This window comes from Corvus brachyrhynchos, unplaced genomic scaffold (assembly GCF_000691975.1).
Source record: "Corvus brachyrhynchos isolate BGI_N302 unplaced genomic scaffold, ASM69197v1 scaffold48, whole genome shotgun sequence".
Classification (NCBI taxonomy): Eukaryota; Metazoa; Chordata; class Aves; order Passeriformes; family Corvidae; genus Corvus; species Corvus brachyrhynchos.
In genome coordinates this window covers 3,938,833-3,958,085 of record NW_008240027.1, presented here as the reverse complement: position 1 = coordinate 3,958,085, position 19,253 = coordinate 3,938,833, and the positions used below count along the sequence as shown (strand labels likewise).

Sequence of the window (19,253 nt, the reverse complement as noted above, 5' to 3'; positions counted from 1 at the left end):
CGCCCCCCCCCCCCGCCATATTCCACATTGGCTGATAAATTCCCCAACGGCGGGTGTTAACTAACTCCGCATTCCAGTCTGCTCTGCGTCATGGAGTTCCACATCCCGCTGATGAGGAACACATGGCGGACATGTGGTAGGGGAGAGCCTGACAGCGCTCGCACAAGCAGGGATAACTCCTCTGACCTTTGGCTTTTTTTCCTCTCTGTACCATCCCAACTGCACAATGAAGAGTCTGTGTCCCTCTGTCGCGTACTGGTCACTCTGGGATCACTGGACACAAGCTGAAACCCTAACATTTCAACAGGCAGCTACACTGAATACACATTATGGCTGAAAATGCATGTTGAAAGCAAGCAATTGATCGTTCTGTGTCTCTGCCCTAAGCAAACCATACAGAGGAACTTTTAGACCATACAGGGTTACATCTGGATCAACTGGGGTAAGTATGTCACAAAAAGAATTGGTGATGGCTATGCTTCCTCATCAACTCTGTGATGTAACTCACAGCCTTGCTAAAAAGTACACAGTGGCAACTGTATTGAAGTATTAAGATGTCTTTCTAAAATGAACAGACCATTTATCATCTTTTCAAGACCCAAGCCTGGCTTAGAGTAACAATGAGCTTCAACTTCAGTGTTGTCCAGCCTGAATGATTCATGCAGAGTACTGCATTTACCAAATCACATGGACTCGAGGGTGTCCAAGCAATACAGTCATCCCTTCCTCCTTTGAAACCTCTGAAAAGTAAAACCGAATCACAGGCTAAGTGCTGGTCTGAGACCGCAGCAGACAGACAGACAGACAAATGACTAATGACAATCCATGCAACATACATTTACTGCCAATTAGAAACCAAATGCTGAGCCTCAAGCTCTCTGCTTTTAGCCTTACGTGTACTAGAACACTGGCAAGAATCTTGCAGTAAAAGGAAAGCCATTGCCAATAAGCCTTTCTATAGCTACATTCAGTAGAAGTTCCTGCTAATATTCCAGATTCTGAGATTCATGACCTCTTACCTGTACAAGCTGTCAAGACACAGCATGACCTTTCTTTTATAAATAGGACCTGGATATGCCATACATTCCTTTCAACCCCCCGCCAATGAATGAATACAATAACAAGGCAGCAGCAAAACAATAAAATCCTGTGGAAGCAACAGTATTAAAATCAGTAATAGCACTATGTTCTTTAAAATATGAAGTCAATGTCTCACTAACTGCTCTTATACTATGTTCACATTTATTATACAAGTGTAACATATAAATGCCCAAATTAAAGAGTTTTCGTTATACTTGGCTAAATTGGTTTTAGAAATAGTAAAACATTTTAAAAATACTCAATTTCTGAAGTTGAAGGCTACACTCATCCCCAACAAATTTACAGAAAAAGCAGAGCAAGTTAAGCAAAGTTTAAATGCATAATAAAAAGAGCAAACTTTCCGAGAAAAAGAATGGCTTTTAGTTACAGCAACTACTCTTAGTTAGCTGAGAAACTAAACAGGCATGCAAAACCTACTCAGGGCATCCTGAGAACATCTACTCCCAACTCATGTCTCAAAAAACAACTCATGGGTCAATATTTTTCTGAAATGTTCAGCAAAATCCTCTTTTCTAAAGAAATATGATTAAAGCTACACCAACATTTTTAAAGCGTGGTTATAGTCTGAGAAGTTAGTGTGTAAAAGTCACACCCTTTTATTCAATAGACTTAGTTCCCCTGTTTTGATTCAGTCAGATCCGCTTGCTTTACTGGCTAAAATAACTTTTTACAGCTTTCTAAATTCCTATTAGTACTGTGAAACCAATTCAATTCTGGGAAGGGGAACCAGATTCTTTTCTGGCTTGTGCATCTGTAAAAGGATTATTACCTAAATCAACACATACAATTTCTATTTTTTGATGGAGGAGCCAGAAAGAACCTCACTTATTTTTTGGATGCTAGTCAGAAAATTTTATTTTTATTTGTGAGAAGAGCAGACCTGGACTAATTGAAAGAGCAGATCTGGATCAACAGAAAAGACATCACTCTATAGAAGTCATATTTTAGAGAAAAGAAGTTATATCCAACAACCTTCTACGGTATTTCTCAAAATACCACTTGAATGCAAAGGAAACTTAGTCAGAAAAATTTGCTAATACCGAAAACTCCGGATTTTTCAAAGAGAAGACTACCACCAAAGCTAGGATGTGTATTCATTCTGCACACAGCTGGGACCAGCAAAGAGTTTTGCTCCCTGGTCTGTCCTGAACTGCTCCTCAGGATTTTCCTATGGAGTTGCATTACTGCATTCCCCCCTTCCCTGCCAGTGGCCCTGCTTGTGGGGACATATTCCCAAATGCACAAAGTAAAAGGTTATCAAAGTCATCCTGCTGTTTACTCTAACAGAAATCATGACGCTATTTTTGACACATGTGGCTAATGGAGTACTCAACTATATGTCCAGCTGGGCATAAGCTTGGGGTGGTGGCCCCTTCACCAGCACAGCTGGATCTGGAAGAGGACATCTGCCCATGATCTAGTTTAGGATGCTTCACACTGTAGAGCATCTGCCCTATACCCGTGTCATTCCCAGCTTTTCTAAAGGAAATAGATTTTAAAAGAAAAAAAGAACCACCATAGGAGCAGCAGAGTATTTCAGAGATGCCAATTTCCCAAGAACAACAGATTTAGAGAACAGAAACATTAAGGAAGTTGCAGCATGTTTATATATGATCCACTTATTTAAAACAAATTATCAGGAGGAAAAAAAAAAGGACAATATCCCAAGGCAACAGAAAGGAAATCAAGCGTATCAAAGCTGTTTCTGAACTCCCATTACCTACCCACTTGGCAATGCTGACTTTTGAAATTATACTACACCATTCATTTTTACTCGGAGAAAAGGAAGAAAAAACTCCCCCATCTTACCCCCTCTTTTTATTAAAATATCTTAAAAACAGATCTGCATTGTTACTTCAAGGTTACTAATGTTAGTACTATATATATTTATAGATGAGGTATTCCTTTCTGTCTGAAGCACATGAGGTAATAAGTAGCTGGAATTGTCACGGTGATTTATTAACATATTCTCTAGGAGAAGCCCTGCACCTGCATCTGTGCAGACAGAACACCCACGAAGGCTGAACTCACCCCTACACAGCCCACAAAATCTTAAAAGGAAATGCTCCAAATTTAGACCTGCTTCAACAGGTGTCTTTTACTGTTTCACTTTGCATGACCATAAATATCAGAGGTGGAGCAAAAAGCTCCCTGTCCATTGTAATCGTGCTTTGAAAACAAATACCTTCGCCCCCTCCCAAAGCAGAGGCAGCAGCTATGGAATTCTCATCATTTCCTCACTCCTTCATCCTGTCAAGACCCAAGTCAGAGAGATGTCACCGGCAAAACCAGGCTCCAGGGATGAGCACATAACTTTATTTTTTTCTCTTCAAAGGGCCCTAAGCTGGCTCTGAAACTTCCCCAAACTGTATTTCTTTCATTCTAGTATCTCATCTTGCAGCTATTTGCCAAAGTGAATGACATGCACAGGCTGTTCATGGCTTTTTATAAGCTCTCATTACCCAAACAGGGAACCATTTCCTTGAAAATGCTTTGCCCAGCAGAATTAGTCTCTCTAGGCACCACCAATAAATTTGTCTTTTGGCCCAGCCTATTGCACTCCAAAACGTGCCTGGATAGATGTATTTGATATTGTTTTCCACTTGTTTACTGAGGGAGGATGCTACCTGTGGGACTTGTCATCAGGGTGATTAACAGCACAGGGAAAATAAAAGACAATTTTACCAGCTGAGTTGAAAGCTTTGCCAGACTTGCTCTGGCAAGCAAAGGAGCAAAATCCAGACTCCTTTCTGTGGTATAACAAGGAGATGCAATCCCAGCCCCAAAATGGCTATCCACGACTTACAAAACCAACACAAATCAACACAAAAAATCTGGAAAAGAAATCCTAACCAAACTGAGAAAGAGAATAACAGGTTACACCATGAGCTTAGAAATCCCACTAAAATGTTTCCTTTTGTAACACTTCCATTATTACAAAATGCCCAAGTCAAGAGCAAATAAATATTCAATACTCAAAAGGTACTCCGGAGAATGTGTGTTTTCCCCTGTCCCTCCTCACCAGCTGCTCTTTTATGGCAGGAAAGTGAAGAGCATGAAATCCAATGATAGGAAGAAGGCAAAGGTCAGGAAAAAGGTTTTTCTTCAAGGATTTAAATTAGTGTTCTACAGCTTTGCATGTTTTGTCAACACAACTTCCCTCCTGTGAGGAGGGGAAGCCAAAGGGCCTTTGAACCATTTCTGTATGGGATCTAGATTTTTACCAGTAACAAGATTCCTAGCTTTAAAGAAAAGCTCATCTTCCCTCTCCCCATTCCTTTCACCACTCCCTCCCTGTCCCTCCTCCCACTCCCCTCCTTAAAAAGAGAGGGGAAAAAGAAAATAGAAAAAGGATCTGAAGAACAAAACAAGCACTGGAGGAGTTCTAGAGTTCATGTAACGAGACCACTATAGCCCTTCAAAGGGACCATTAAAAGCAAAACAAACAAAAGCAACACCCTCAAGATGTCTATTGTATTTTACAGAGGAACGAATGCGTGTACTGGAAATTCTCCCACCATCTTGCCACAAAGTCTGTTATTTCATCAAAACAAAGTTCAGAGATCAAGAAACAGCCAACATGGCAGCTGAAAGTCAGTCACATCAAGTGATCCATGAAGAAAACGAGATTGGGCTTGCTTTTTTTCTTTTTTTTTGCTCTCCTCTCTTTACTATGATGTATTAAAAAAAGACTTCAAAGATTATTTCAAGCGTCGCTTTTGTTTCTCACATGAGAAATTCAGGGGTTGAGCAGGTCTAGACAACACAGTGGTTGAAACACCATTAGCTGCCAACACTTTGTCTTCCTACAGCTCCCACAGTTGTTGCTACCCTGCATTTGCCTCAACTGAAATTATTTGATGATTTCCATATACTATTTTGCTTCCCTCAGAGCTTCCCAAAGATGGCAGCTGTAGGACAGAGAGAGCACACCAACATCAACAGTTTCAGATGTCAGAGGCTCTCGCCCAGGTGCGTACTGGCCCAATACTTCTGCCTGATGCTTCAAAGCATCTTTTTTTTTTTTTTTAATTATTTTTAACACTTAGCAGATCTCTTTTTATTCTTCTAGACTATCCTAGCATCTTTGGGCTTTACTTGGAGGGTGGCTAACACTTTACATTTGCTTTCATAGCTGTGCATATAAGAAAGACAGGGAGACAGATTTTTATCCCATCTGTATATCATCAACACTCCATTTACCAAATCCCAAACAGTTATGCTCAAGATCTGCTGAAGACAATGTAACTGAACAGGTGCTACTGAGGGCAAAGTTTAGCCTGCAGGATAAAGCCTGATTAATTTAGCTATAGGAATGAGAATCTTCTGGTCAGATGAACCTGTAAAATCAGGGGTCAACTAAGGTCACATATGTTACAGCAATTTCTAAGCCATTATACCACAGCCACCCTCTAGTGCCAGGAGGAAGCCATAAAGACAAGCTTGTCACTAACCGTAGATAAAATATTCCTCCCCTAGCCCAAAATATATCTATTGATCTTCATGTGCACAACCCACAGAATGCATCAGTGATGAATTTCCTCCTCTATGCAGATCAGCTGCTGTGTATGCACAGAAGGCTTGCCTGCAGCTTGGTCCCTGCAATGCCCAAGATAAGCCCAGGAGAGAGCCAGTGGAAACATGCTTGGATGGGCTCCTTCCAATATAACAGTTAATAGGGCCCACTCTTGGTCATTCCTTCTAGGATAATCCTTAAACTTGGGCAGAGGAGGTGTCATCTTTCCATGGGCACAGAGCATCTCCGTCACATCTGGTAGTGGGATGTTCAAGTAAAGATTACACTGAGCCGTGGCCTACAGCACACACCAGAGGCATTTTCACAGCAGAGATTTATCTGAGAGCAGACCCCAGATGTCCGCATCCTTGACTTAAAAGGTCCACATGGATGAATTCCCAGCTCTCAAATGGCTGTTCCACAGGTGTCTCATCTCACAGAGGTGAAAGTCTGACTGTCAGCCTGGGACAGACTACAAAGGTTGGCCTCTCAAGGAGCCAGCACAGCTTTGCACAGAACACGTCAGACGTGTGCCTGAGAAAACTAAAATCACTGTACAGGAGAGCATAAAGAACAAGTCATCTTTCCTTCTCCTCCTAATGGATATGAATTACACCGTGCAGAAAGCTCAGCTTGTCTGGCATATTTGATAAATTCATCCAAGTCGCCAGTGAAGTTTAATGGTGGCTATAGCATGGTTTCTCTAATGAATCTTTTGGGGCCTGGAAAGACAGCTGAGGTTTTGTGCCTTAAATGCGCAAGAGGGTCATGAAATCCTGAGAGCCTCTCATGGATACTCTGCAAATCCATGAGACAACCAACGGGACTAGCATTTCATTTATGGACATAGGTCTAACACTTCAGAGTCTCTGAATCTAAACTGTATCTGACCTATCGCAATATAGGTTTCATTTCAAGAAGAGTTACCTTTTCATGCATTCCTTTTCTTCCCCTGGAATTTTTCCCAATATAGGTATCAGACATGCCTATCAATTGGTTCTAATGATGTAAAAAATAATAAATACTGCTCCCTGAATATTGCAAAAGCAGTTTTTCCTCTTCCCTTCTCATCCTACTTTGTCTTTAACCATCTCTCCTACTACACAATTATTTTATCTCATCCCAAGTTCAGTTTTTATTACAAGGACTCATGAGCTTACTTCTGAAGGATGGATCTTTTAATGACAAGTTCTTCATCCAAGTCAGCTTCATTAGCCATGAAGAGCAATCTTTTTCCTGTGTCATCCACTCCAATGAAGTCGCGCTGCTCCACTGAAGTAGAAAATCAAACACAATCATTATATAACCCCATTTTAATGCAGGCTGGAAAGACAAATGAGACCACCAACCACCCCCAAAATATGAAATGCAGCTATCCCAGCAAATCCATGAATTTAATATATATTGTTGATAACTTTTTCAACTTCTTTTCAGCTGGGGGACCTTATATATATCATGGCATTCAAAACACCAGCCCTGAAAGGTTTTTGCATCCTTTTTATGAAGATGCCAACTACACGTCCTGACGTGCAACAGTCTTGAGCTGTGCCTTCCATTTCTCTCTTTTTAATTTTTTTTTAAATAAAAAACCCCTGCTACCCGAATTAAAACAACAACAAATCCGAGGCAAGCAGCGAGTTCTTCAAATCCAACTGCTTCTTCCTCATAATAAGTCACTCCACATTAGAATTAGGTGGTCTGGAGAGGATTATGATTTCAGTTAAGACATAAGTATTTTGCAACTCATCTATTTTAGATAAATACCAATAGGTAAATCACAAACACACATAAAAGTATACATCCTAAGACTTCTACCACTGATGTTTCTGGGTGGGTTAACTTGGTTTAAACATCTTTTTAGGAAACTGCCGACCAAGATAATACCTAACACTCACACGTATTATTGTGGCAATCCCCATCTCCTGCAATCAGTGACTGTGGATCAACAGGGACTTTGGCCTACTGAAATGTAAAGCATTTGTTTTTGAATAGTTTTCCACAACATCTGAATACAGTGGTGGCAGCTCATTCTCATTTGCACTCTGTAGTTGAGCCACCACTCTGGTGGCAGCCATATACCGATCTTTACAGACACAGACTGTACAAGAAAGCCACAGTAGAATTTTTTTCTCCCAATAAAAAGAATCTTTTTTCTCCCAATAAAATTATTTTGGGCCAAACTGGCACATATTTGATCTCCTAAATTCTATGCCTTTAACCACACTTGGAGTAACAACATACCCTAGAAGTAGCTAATTCTCTAAGATCTTTTTCAGACAAACTATTTTTAACTTTATTTTTCCCAGTTTAGGCCTATCCCTTGTTTTACTTTTACCTGTTCTTTCAGAGTTACCACAGTAATAACCACTGTTAAAACACAGTCAAGTCTATGCAATTGTAGAAAGTTCTCCTGTGCAATCTTTGATCAAAGTGATCAAGCATACCCTCTTCAGAAAACTCCCCAACCCTTCTCAGAAATTAATTACACAGCAAAGAAGTACAAAAATACGCCTGAACATCTAACAACACTATGACAGATTAAGTACAATTACAATAAAGCTTACTTGCTGTAAAAACTCAGAAATAAGTCTTGAAAGCAGTGCCAATTCTCATTCTATGGAGGGCAATGAAGTTTGAGATTAGGGGCTAATGAATCCTCACCTTTGCCACCTAACTGGGGTCACCTGACAGGCTGGAAATACAACAGTGACCGACTTTCCTCCATCGAGGCACCAACACTTCTCTCAAAGTTCAGGTCCTGCCTGCCCATCTCCTGGCTGTTCTTACAGTAACATATGACACTGCTATAGCAAAACTCTATGCAACAGGGAAAAGGGAAAAAAAACAACTTGATGAAGGCTGGACCAAGTACATGACTGACACCAAACCAGTTTCTCTTGCTTGTGTGGACAGATAAGAAACAAACAGTGAAACCATGAGAGTGCACTGTGGGATTTTTCATAGCAGATGCCAGGTCAGGTTTTTCCTTGAATACTGACAATAAATAACATTACTTCCGTAATCCAAAAAAAGACAAAGCTTATATACTAAAATCAATTATCCAGAGGTACAAGAGTGCTGTTTCAAATCCCACTGGTATCACTTAGCGAGGAAAAAATAAATGGAAGAGTAGACACATAACTAGGTTACAAAATCCCTGCAAGGAAGTATGAGAAAAATGTTTAAGTGACAATAATTTAACAAAATCATTTAAAGTATAAAAATGAAATGCAGGATGTTTTGCCTCCTCACGATAGATAAATAAGGACTTGATACTGCTATTGCAATTTATTAATTATCTTACAAATTAGATCCCCATCAATTTTAAGGGCTTTAACGATCTAAAGAAATCATGACATCACAAGAGAATGTTATGCACTTTAGTGTCAAAAAGAAATAAATTTCGGTCAGATTTTTGAAAATGCTTTTTAATCAATCGTAATTAATTGACACTTGAGAAAAAGACACATTTGTTAAAGATTCAGTATCCCCACCCTTTCAATTAAATGAGGAGGATTTCACATGATGCAGCCTTCAAGACCACCAAGAGGTCTTCTGGCAAACACAGAGAATACCAGTGATGACATGCTTGCTGCTTTCAAGACAAGAAAAATAAGCAGGAAAGAGTCACCATCCCCATCTTTTCTGCCTTTCTTTATACACAGAAAGGTTCAGACACTATTTTCCACTCAATCCCTTGCAAGTCATCTGTAAGCACACAGCTCCATTCTGGGTATCTGAATTCCTGACACTCTGTTTATTTGGGTTGCTACCATTGACTAGCACTTTCATGTTGTGTTTCTTTTATTGCTATGGTTCTTACTGCTCAATTTAAAAAGCCAATGAGATTATTATTGTCAATATATGATCCCCTAAATATAAAACCCAATGAGTTTGACCCTGTAATTTGCAGCTGAGTCAAGCATTGCAGGAAACCACCCGGATGAATTTATAACACTTAATACACTGCAATAAAGAAGTGTTCTTTATATCACAGTTCTTGAATGTTCAATAATACCCCAAAAGCAACAACTTTGTATCAGATTCCATGACATATGCAAAATAAAATCTTGTTGATCCTTCTCAAAAAATGAATTGCTTTGTAGAAACAGTGAAAAAATAAAGCTGCAAATAAATCTAGTGGCTCGTCATGAGATCAATTTTCTAATACAAACACTTGAACAGTACAGTGCAAGTATATAGAAACCTGTATGTGTCACAACTTAGAGGAACTGATAGTGCCACCTACTACGAAAAGCTGCCTAACATACTCCACGTTAATATCTTGTCTTTAAGTGCTTATAAGCTTAACCAAGTTCATCCCTGTCTGGGATGAAATTTCCAATGCCAGGTGCCTGCCTTAAGAGGAACATTTGAAAAACTTCAGCAAAAACCATTCAGCTGGTTCTAAGGCTAAGGAAGAAAGTGTTTAGCATAAATGGAAATGGTTTGGTGTCCTTCCCCTTGAAAAGCTCTAATCAATCTTTGAAAAACTGCAGGTTCACATGCTCTATTCTTCTCTAGCCTTCTATTTTGGATGGAAAAGTTTCTGCATATTTTATTCTTAAGAACAGGTTGTTCCAATTCCTCAGCTCCTAAAACTGATCAAATAGCAGGTGCTACCTAAGGTTTTCTGTACTGTCAAGTGGTACAAGCAAAGCACACAAGCCATGAGGCTCCACAGCCATGCTGCAATGACTGGTCCATGGGAAAAAGTTTAATCTGTTGTCTTTTTGCAATCTGTTTTTTACAAGGAAATAAAAGTCATAAACTCAAAGGCGTGAGAGGAAAGAAAAAAATGTAAAAACAAGGATTCTGCAAGACAGGCTGGAAGGCAGAGAAAGCAGCCCCTGAAAACTACTGGAAACTCTGACTATCTGTTAAAGGACACTAGAAGGGACAAGAATCACAAGAGAACAGGTGACTACAGGCAGATAAACGAACCAGATGAAGATGAGAAGTCAGAAACTGAACAGAGGATGGAACTGGTAGTGAAAGAAAAGAGTAATATATGACAGAGAAAAGCCAGGCTCTTGACAAGGATCCTTGAGGAAGGAAACTAAGGCAAGAGAACAAGAATGGAGTCTGGTGGCAGGAAGAAGCCAGCATAGGAAAAGAAAGATGGATGAGCTAAGGCAATGTTGACAGCGATAGGGTCAACATTTAATCAAGTCAATATAGCATTTAGTCAAGTAGGAATGAAAGCCAGGAGGGTCTGGTGCTCCCTAAAATGTACTTCCCTCCTCCAGAACTTGGAGAAGAACCTAAAATTCCTGTCTTGGCACTCCCCTGCTTTTAACAAATGACTGAAACAGGCCTGGTAGGGTTCATGTCTAATCTGAGGCAGCTCACAGGAAACATGTCACTAGTGCTGTCCATGGCAGCTCAAGTGGTGCTTTGCGTGGGAGATCTTAGCATTGAGCCCCACAGAAAAACAACAGGGGTGACGAAACACTTTTACATAATGGAATTTTAGTCTTTTCAAGTTTGTCTTTTACAGATCTGAAAAACCACACACAAATTTTAACAAGTCATGTAGGAAGAGTTATGCTACAAAGTCAAGCACACAGACATAAAAAACAAGCAAAATAAGAATGTGTACAATCTGATGTGTTTATATTTGCAAAGAGTCTTCAAATGATTTTGTTTATCCTCTCAGACCTCCTCACCCCCATCCTGTGTGCTCAGAGCTCACATGCTGGGCAGCTCTATGATGTTTAACCACAGACCCATTCGTTTACAACTCCTGAATGCTCAACTCTGTGCTGTAGCAGTGCTCTTGACAATGTTTTATGTGCCATTAGCACTTAGATTGCCTTTTCAAAAATAGGGGGATAGAGCTGTTTGAGAGTCCAAGTACTAAATGCTTTCAGTCCTACTAACCCACATGTTGCTCCAGAAAAATCTTCATGCAGAGCCTAAGCAGTTTTCTTTTTAAAACTTATTTCCTCCACTTTCAGACAACTGTTGGCTTGCATTTCGCTCCTCTCTCAGTTTGAAGCTACACTTTCTTACTTGTATTCTGGTAATGCCTCTGAATTTTAATCAAGGACCAGGACCCACTAAGCTGGAAATAATCAAGGCTCAGCATTTTAACAGATATCATTAAAAGAAAATGAGAGGCATGGTGTGGGAACAACTGTGTGGTATTTAGTACTTTTAGCATATAAGTAAAACAGGGATAATAGCCCTGCTCTGCCTTACAGCAGTGCTGTGAGAACAGATACATTAAAGATTACAAGGCACTAACTAAGATATTATGGTAAGAGGGACAAGATAAGCATCTAATCAAGTCCTTGAAATCAGTGGGAGTTTTGACTAGCAAAAGGCTCTTGGGTGTGATTTCAGAGGAGTAATTCACTACATACCATGAGAGGGGAGAATTTCTAGAAGTGTTTGTTACCCACCTAGTGCTGGTCCCTACAGCCAGTGTAAAGTTCCCAGCTATAATCTGGCTGATGCTTAGTGCTCTTGAAAAACCTAACGGTTTTAATGTTCATATGTAACAAAAATTCAGGGTTTCATCCAAAACTCACTGAAGTCACCTGGACCTTTTCCCTTAACTCTTGTGAGCTTTGGATCACAGCCTGCAAGATTACATGAGTCTAATACTTAATTCTGAGCTGGAAAAAACCAAGTCACACCCTCACCAGGGAATCTGAGGAAAAATAGGGTATCTGTGCCTTTTTTATTTCTTTTGCTCTGGGACTGATAACTAAACATATCATACATACCAGTGGTTTCTCTATAATTTATTAAGAAATATGTATTCCTACCTACATACCTGGCTTTTTTTTCCCTTTCTGTCCTGGTACCACTTCTGTTGGTTCATGAGTTTTCTTCATCAACATGGAGAGAGTAGCATCATGTGTCCGAAAGAGGTCCACAACTTTATATAAATCAACATCTGTGATCAGATCGCAGCTCAACACCAAGACATCAGTCTGTCAAAGAAGGAAAAAAACCAACAAACCTTTCAGAGATACAAATTACCACATACAGACTAGCATTTGAGGATCAAAAACCAAATACACATCTTAATTTTTTTTTTTTTAAATTTTTTATTTACAACTGCCAAAAATAGCTCCTGGTTTTTACCAGTGTGCTTTTCTTGAGTCCTGCTGTTACTGTTATTTGGTTAATGCATATCCAGCTCTGGACCATAAAGAATATGTGACCATCTCAATTGTCTTTGTCTGCTCCTAAAGACACAGAAGCCATAGTTTTCAAGACTAACAAGAAATTCTGCAGTATTTTCAACAGCTACTTTTAGTTATATAATGATGTAGAAAAGAAATCTTTCTGAAGAACTCCTTTTTAGCTGACTTTGCATCTGGCTACAAACCACTGGAAAAGATATTTAAACTATGTTATTTTATCAGGGGACAAAAAAAACAAAGACTATCTAGGATGTGATTTGCTCAGTAATTGCACTGCGATGGTGGGCTCAGTTTAGAAATACATTTCCTAAACCCAGCAATACTCCATTTAAAAAAAAAAAAAAGGAAAAAAAAGAAAAGAGGAAGTTAGGCCCTATTTAATAGGAGGCTTGTATTTAATTTTGATCTCAAAGGATTCCAAAGTCCCTTACAAAGTTTTTAAGAGAACTGCTGCACAGATCACAGGAACATTGTCACAAATTAACCAAGACATAGCAGCTTCATTAACAGTGCACACTACCAATATAATCCAGCTAAAAACTCTTATTTAGAAAAAAATTCTGTATTTCATGTGGGTTGTGGAATATGCTGCCAAAAACCTACGAGTTCAGCAATTATCTTCATTTAAACTAATCCTAACATAATATTTGTGCAGCACGGCCTACAGAAAAGTAGCAAATTTCCACTTTTTGTTAATGATCAACCTTCTAAAGGCCTCTCAAGAAGACAGTGTTTCTTTCCTGACAGTTCCCGTTTTCACGTTTTCTGCTACCACTTCCCATGCTAAGCCTCCCTGCAGTGTGACATGGCTGCCTAGTTTTGTCTTTTTAAAAGACAATATTGATTAAGAAGGGCATTAGACAATACTTAGTAAAACTTGAATTAATCGATGGAGGATCTACTCTTACTTTTGAAGACTATCTTGGTTTAAAGCAAACTATTTCAGGATTGACCTCTCATTCCAGAAAGGTTTATTATAGAAAAGCTTGGTTTACAGACTTTATCTAACCCTAGGAGATTCCACACTGTAGTTGAGACTAGCTGAGGTCTGGTATTTACATTATTTGACAGGTTCTCCTATAACTGCTAGTTTCACGTGTTTACCAATAAGGCATTGGAATTCATCATGTCACAAACTGCTGGAGCTGCTGATTTGGCATGCTGTGCAAAAGGTCAAGCTCTTCAATTTCCATGTGATTTCTCCCCACTTTACTGAGAAACACCTGGCTGCTTTACAGGAAGGAACAATGTGCAGGTTGAGAATTTTACACATTCAAAACCTGACTTGCATCACTCCTTTTAACATATTTTCAAAATGTGTATTTTATATTACAGTTTTGCCCAGGAAAAGTGTTTTAATTAGCACTTCTCTAAAAAAACCCAACATGCACACATTGGGAAAAAACCCAACAACCCAAACCACTAAAGCAAGTTGCCCAGCCTTCTGGAGCAGCCCTGCTCCAACATTCCAGGGTGTACAAAGAAAATAAGAAAAAAATTCATCTTGGTATGGAAGTAAATCTCCCACTTCACAACTGTAAACTGTGAAGAAACACATATTAAATATCCTGGAAAATCCTGCAAAATTTTCAGATATTCTGTTTTTACAAGAGCACAAATGAGTTACAACATTTACAGAAAACACCAAAAGGTATTCAAGACCCGTCTAAATAGACCTGTACTTTTCAAACTCCCTTTTTTATTGGAAGAAAGAGATTGCTAGCTTCAAATCTAAATGCATTTGCTCCAGTGGTGAAAATAAGAAATAATAAAATGAGAGAGACTGACATCCCAACAGTCTTATACTAAGGAACAAGTATCTGGACTTGTAAAACAAACCTTGTAATTATTTCACATTTTACTAAATGCTTTAATCTGTCACTAGTGCAAAAACCCAACAAGCATTTCATAGTTCTGACCAGGCTCCTGGGTTTTTTCTTCTCACTATAGGACAAGCTTTTTGCAAAAACTGAATGCAAGACCCCTGAGGAGCATACGGGAACAGAACCACCAAATGTCTGGTTGCCATCTGTTCTACCCATTTACTCTCCCAATATGTAAATAAACGTCAGTGAGCACAGGGACCAGTGAAACACACAGTTGCTCTGTAAAGCCCACATTTCTGCCTCTCCTCCTGATGAGCAGAGCAGTGGCCTCAGAAGCACGCTGAGAATACACCATGAAAGGCTCTTTTGGGACTTGACAGCCTCCCCTTTGAAACACCACCCCCCTCATAAATAAAGCCCTCACTGTCTAATGGATGCACTTTTTTTTCCAGTGTACAACTCCTGAACGAATAAACTAATGGCTGAATGAAAAAATAAACTATCCTAGAACCTTAGCAGAAGTGTGTGTTTTTCTTTACGTTTTCAGGGTGGGTGTAGAAGAAAGAAAATAAATGGTAGAACTTGTGGGTTTTTTACATATATACATGCCAAATAAATGCAGTGCACCTTTCCCAATGAACCACTGATACAAAGAAGAGAAGTACGTACTTACTACATGCACTCACGTGCTAACAAGGGGTATGTGAACATACTTGATTTCATGAATTATGCAAACACCTAAGTATACACACACATCTCTTAATGAAATACATGTAACAATGATTACATCAACCCCAAACTATTATACAAACAGATGATAAGAATCAACATGAACTGATTAAAAAACCCCAGCAAGAACACACCTCAAGCAGAACAACTACAAAGGAAAAAAATGCACACACAAATGCACTCTCAACAATGATTACAACCATGGGCAGGGCAAGCCAAGGGTCTTAACTCAAGGAGGACCATCTAATGGATGAAGCATGAAATAAATACTTGGAATATCTGGCATTTTCCTGCTCTGCCGAACTTGATACATGCCATTTTGTCTCTACTACTTCTATGACAAAGAGAAGCCCTCATTAACAGACCAGGGCTCTACCACAGAAGCTGCTGTACAGAGCAGGTGAAAAGGTCATCAAGCATAAGAGAACAGCAAAAGATTTTGGGTTGAGGAACACAGGAAAATATTGCAGTACTGCTCACAGGGACAGCAGCCCTGCCCTGCTGGTAACACAGCTCACGTTTTTGTGAGCATCACAAGAGCCACAGAAAAGACAAGGGGAATATGATGCTCCTTGGAAGAGTTAACTTGGGCCTTAGCAATCCTTTTTAACCTCAGATTTGCAATTCACTCACTCAAATGAAAACTTGAGACTAGGCTACTGCTCAGTGGAAAAAAGTGGGATTCTGCAGAGAACATCCCACCTATGATCCAAGTTTCAAGAAGACCCTTCTGCGTCCCTACTGACTTCATAAATTTTTGGAGCTCTGGGCTTCCAGTCCAACCATCCCTGAACACACAGTATTCAGTCAAGTCAAGTATGAAAACATGGCACTAAGGTTCCCAAATCTCCACTCTACCTTTCTAACACTGGCTAACAGCACATCACCATCAAATGTTATGAACTGTGAAACGGTCAAATATGAAATAAGTTAAACACTTTATCCGGATAAATAAAACAGTGTAACATAAAACATGAAGAGATTTATACAAAATAGAGAAAACAGTAAAGAAAAAACACTGAAAACCAGTATGTCAACAATTATATTAAGCTCAGCCCAATATGGAAAATATACACAAAAACAAGACCAAAAAGCAGATTGTTTCAAGAACTCGGATCAAGACGACCGATTTAAAAATAGAAAACATGTTTTCAATGGAACTAATTCATACCACAGATCAAAAGATGGATGCAATTATATGGTGTAATATACCAGCATAAATAAAAAGCCTTGGACTTTCTCACACCCTGCATACAAAGGCAATGCTAAAAATCCTTTTATATTAGGCAATTATTGCCGGAGCCCTTATGATCAAACAGGAGATGTCAAGGTTTCCACAGACAGCTGGCAGCAAATTATGAATTTTTAGGGGTAGTCACTATGCTTTTTCTATCAAGTATAGACAAGGGCAGGACCTCATAGCCTAAACTGCTGATGGCCTCAAAAACAGCAGACTAGAAAATGAGAAAACATGTGTTGCAAGGAAACTGTAATATGAACAAAATCAGCCTCGAGAGAAAGAGGAAAACAAATGTCAGATTTCATCATAAACAGAAAAGAAGCAAAACATCCACAAGCAGTAGAACCAGCTTCTAACAGAACTGAAAACAGACAAAACATTGAAGTTAAATCCTAAAAGTTTCCAATTGCAAAGTATTACAGCTGAGACTTTGACAGAAAAAGAAAATCAAGAGATTAGATATACTCAACCTAAGTTAATACATGCACAAACAGAGAACTTTGCATCACTTCCTGCAGTGTCACCAAACAACAGGGGAGAGAGAGAGAGAGGAACAAGTTATAATTATTGCTGGAATTAAGACTTTTATACACAATAGCCTGGAACTTCACCCACATGTTGCATTAACAGTGGAGTTTGTGTGTAATGCTTTTTATTATTCTAAAGAGTGGAATAGGAAAAAACAGTTTGGCTGTGGGCAAGCGTTTTGATTGCTTGTTAGCATTCTCCAGGCAAAGCCAAAGATACCTCCCAGCAATTGCATTACTCACTGCTCTTCAGATCAGAAACTTACATCCAAGGCTTTAGAGAATCCCTTTTTATCTCAGTCTCCATTAAGAAACCTCCAGTTTCCACACCTGTTACCTCTTTGAAGCTCTGCGGCTGTTGCTGTAACTGGAGCAGAGAACGTCATTTATTTTTTGAGGTCTGTAAGATCTTGTTAGCTACCAGCTGAAATGGCCGCCTTTGGCTGGGAATTCCCACTCTGATTTTGTAATGTCCTTGATGGCAAGATTCAGAAGAAAATCATGATTTAGTACTTTACTACATATATGAAGCATTTACCTACTCTGCTCTCACCTTGCACCAGGAAGTTTGCTGTAGACCAGCACCTTCATAACTCTTCTGTGGAGAGAGGACAGTGAAGGCACAGAATGTCCCTCAATCTGAAATCCAGCAGCAACCTCTCCTCATTAAAGGATGGAAGACTTATTTTTTTAAGACATGTGTGAAAGAAGCTTCTTAGAGGCTTCTTTTTTCCTTAAAAAAAAAAAAAGAAAACTGAAAAGTCTAATGTGGGAGCCAAGGGAGTCTCTTCTAATTTCTTGGATGGCCCTGAATTCATCAGGTGAGGATATCTTAAGGCAATGTGAATGCCTTCACATACGTAACCTGTCAGCATCACTGTTTATCTTCTCAAAGAAAGCTGGAAGAAAGATGCCAGAAGCTGGGGAGGAGACTTAACCCCAGTCCCATCATATGGCTCATCCTATGTGTTGTATCAGATGAGATCATACAATGAAAACACCATTTTAGGTTATCTTTGCATCTCACGAGCTACCATTAAAAATCAGTATTTTTTAAATTTACATACATATAAGCTAGGAACAGGAAAGATATTCAAGCCTAGAAGGCATCCTGTCTCCTCCCAGAAGGAAGTCTTGTTACCAATGCTCAAACTGACATGTGGGGTGGAAAAGAGTAATTTACAGTTCTCAGCAACCAAACCCAGAAGTTTAGAGATGAACCGAAGTTCATAAACTTATTAAGGCTGTTTTCAAAGCAGGACATTGGTATTATGACACTTATTGAACTGTAAAACTTCTGGTCTGGAACATTAGCTTTGCAATCCACCTTTTCCTCTGGTTTCAACTAATTCAATTTTGTCCTATTTATACAGTACTCCAAAAGTAATTTTCCCAGTTTATTCCTCTACCCACATCACTCTTCTTCACTGGTTCTATTTTCTATCACATCAAGCACAAGCTGTTTACCTTCCTTTTAATAGCCTATCCCTTCCACTTGTCATGCACTTAGCAAATCTACCTCACATCAATACAGGATGACAGCTCTAGTATCTATTTGTGTCTTCTAAAGGGTGTGGCTTTAGCCTCTGCTTTTTATCTTTTTTTTTTTAATAAAAGAAATTTGCTACCCTTACACTGACAGAACACTGACAATTGTCATCCTGTCAGTATGCTGGGGCACCAGACTGACACAGTTGATCCTATCTTGGTAGGCTCTCTCATTTGTCTGAGATCAGGGTCATCTCCTGGGTTTATGTCCTGATCCTGAGTATGCCACAGAGGAGACTGTTTTTCCCATCTAAGTGCATCCAGAAGTGTGCACCATGCCTGCTAAGGCTCAGGAGAGCACCCCAGAACCCAGACCCCAAATTTGCCAGTTCATGGAGGGTAAGCATGGCAAGGAAAATTCTTTCCAGGCTCAATGCAGTGCACGGACAGATCCCTTCTCCACAGGCAGAACTCCAGAAACAAATGGCAGTCTCCTTGTCACTGCTATTCCTGGAAGGCAGGTTTCCAGGACTACCTGGACGGCAGCACTACCAGACCTGCTGCGCAGCTGATCTTGGACTCTGCCTCACATGAACAGAGGGGAGGACACAGCAGTCAGGCTCCAACCTCAACAGCAGCAGCGCCGCAGGAATTGGCGCCCACGCC

General features: G+C 39.6%; 1 protein-coding gene across 1 annotated transcript in view; it reads right to left on the bottom strand.

Annotated features, from left to right (window-relative positions):
- The window catches only part of EIF2B3 (eukaryotic translation initiation factor 2B subunit gamma), a gene marked incomplete at its 5' end in the record, with an annotated part of 99,880 nt that overhangs the window by 67,430 nt on the left and 13,197 nt on the right, over window positions 1–19,253 (bottom strand). The window contains 2 exons of the mRNA XM_008640784.2: window positions 6,778–6,889; window positions 12,402–12,561. Of these exons, the coding sequence (XP_008639006.2) occupies window positions 6,778–6,889; window positions 12,402–12,561 (272 nt within the window). The remainder of the gene's footprint in view (window positions 1–6,777; window positions 6,890–12,401; window positions 12,562–19,253) is intronic.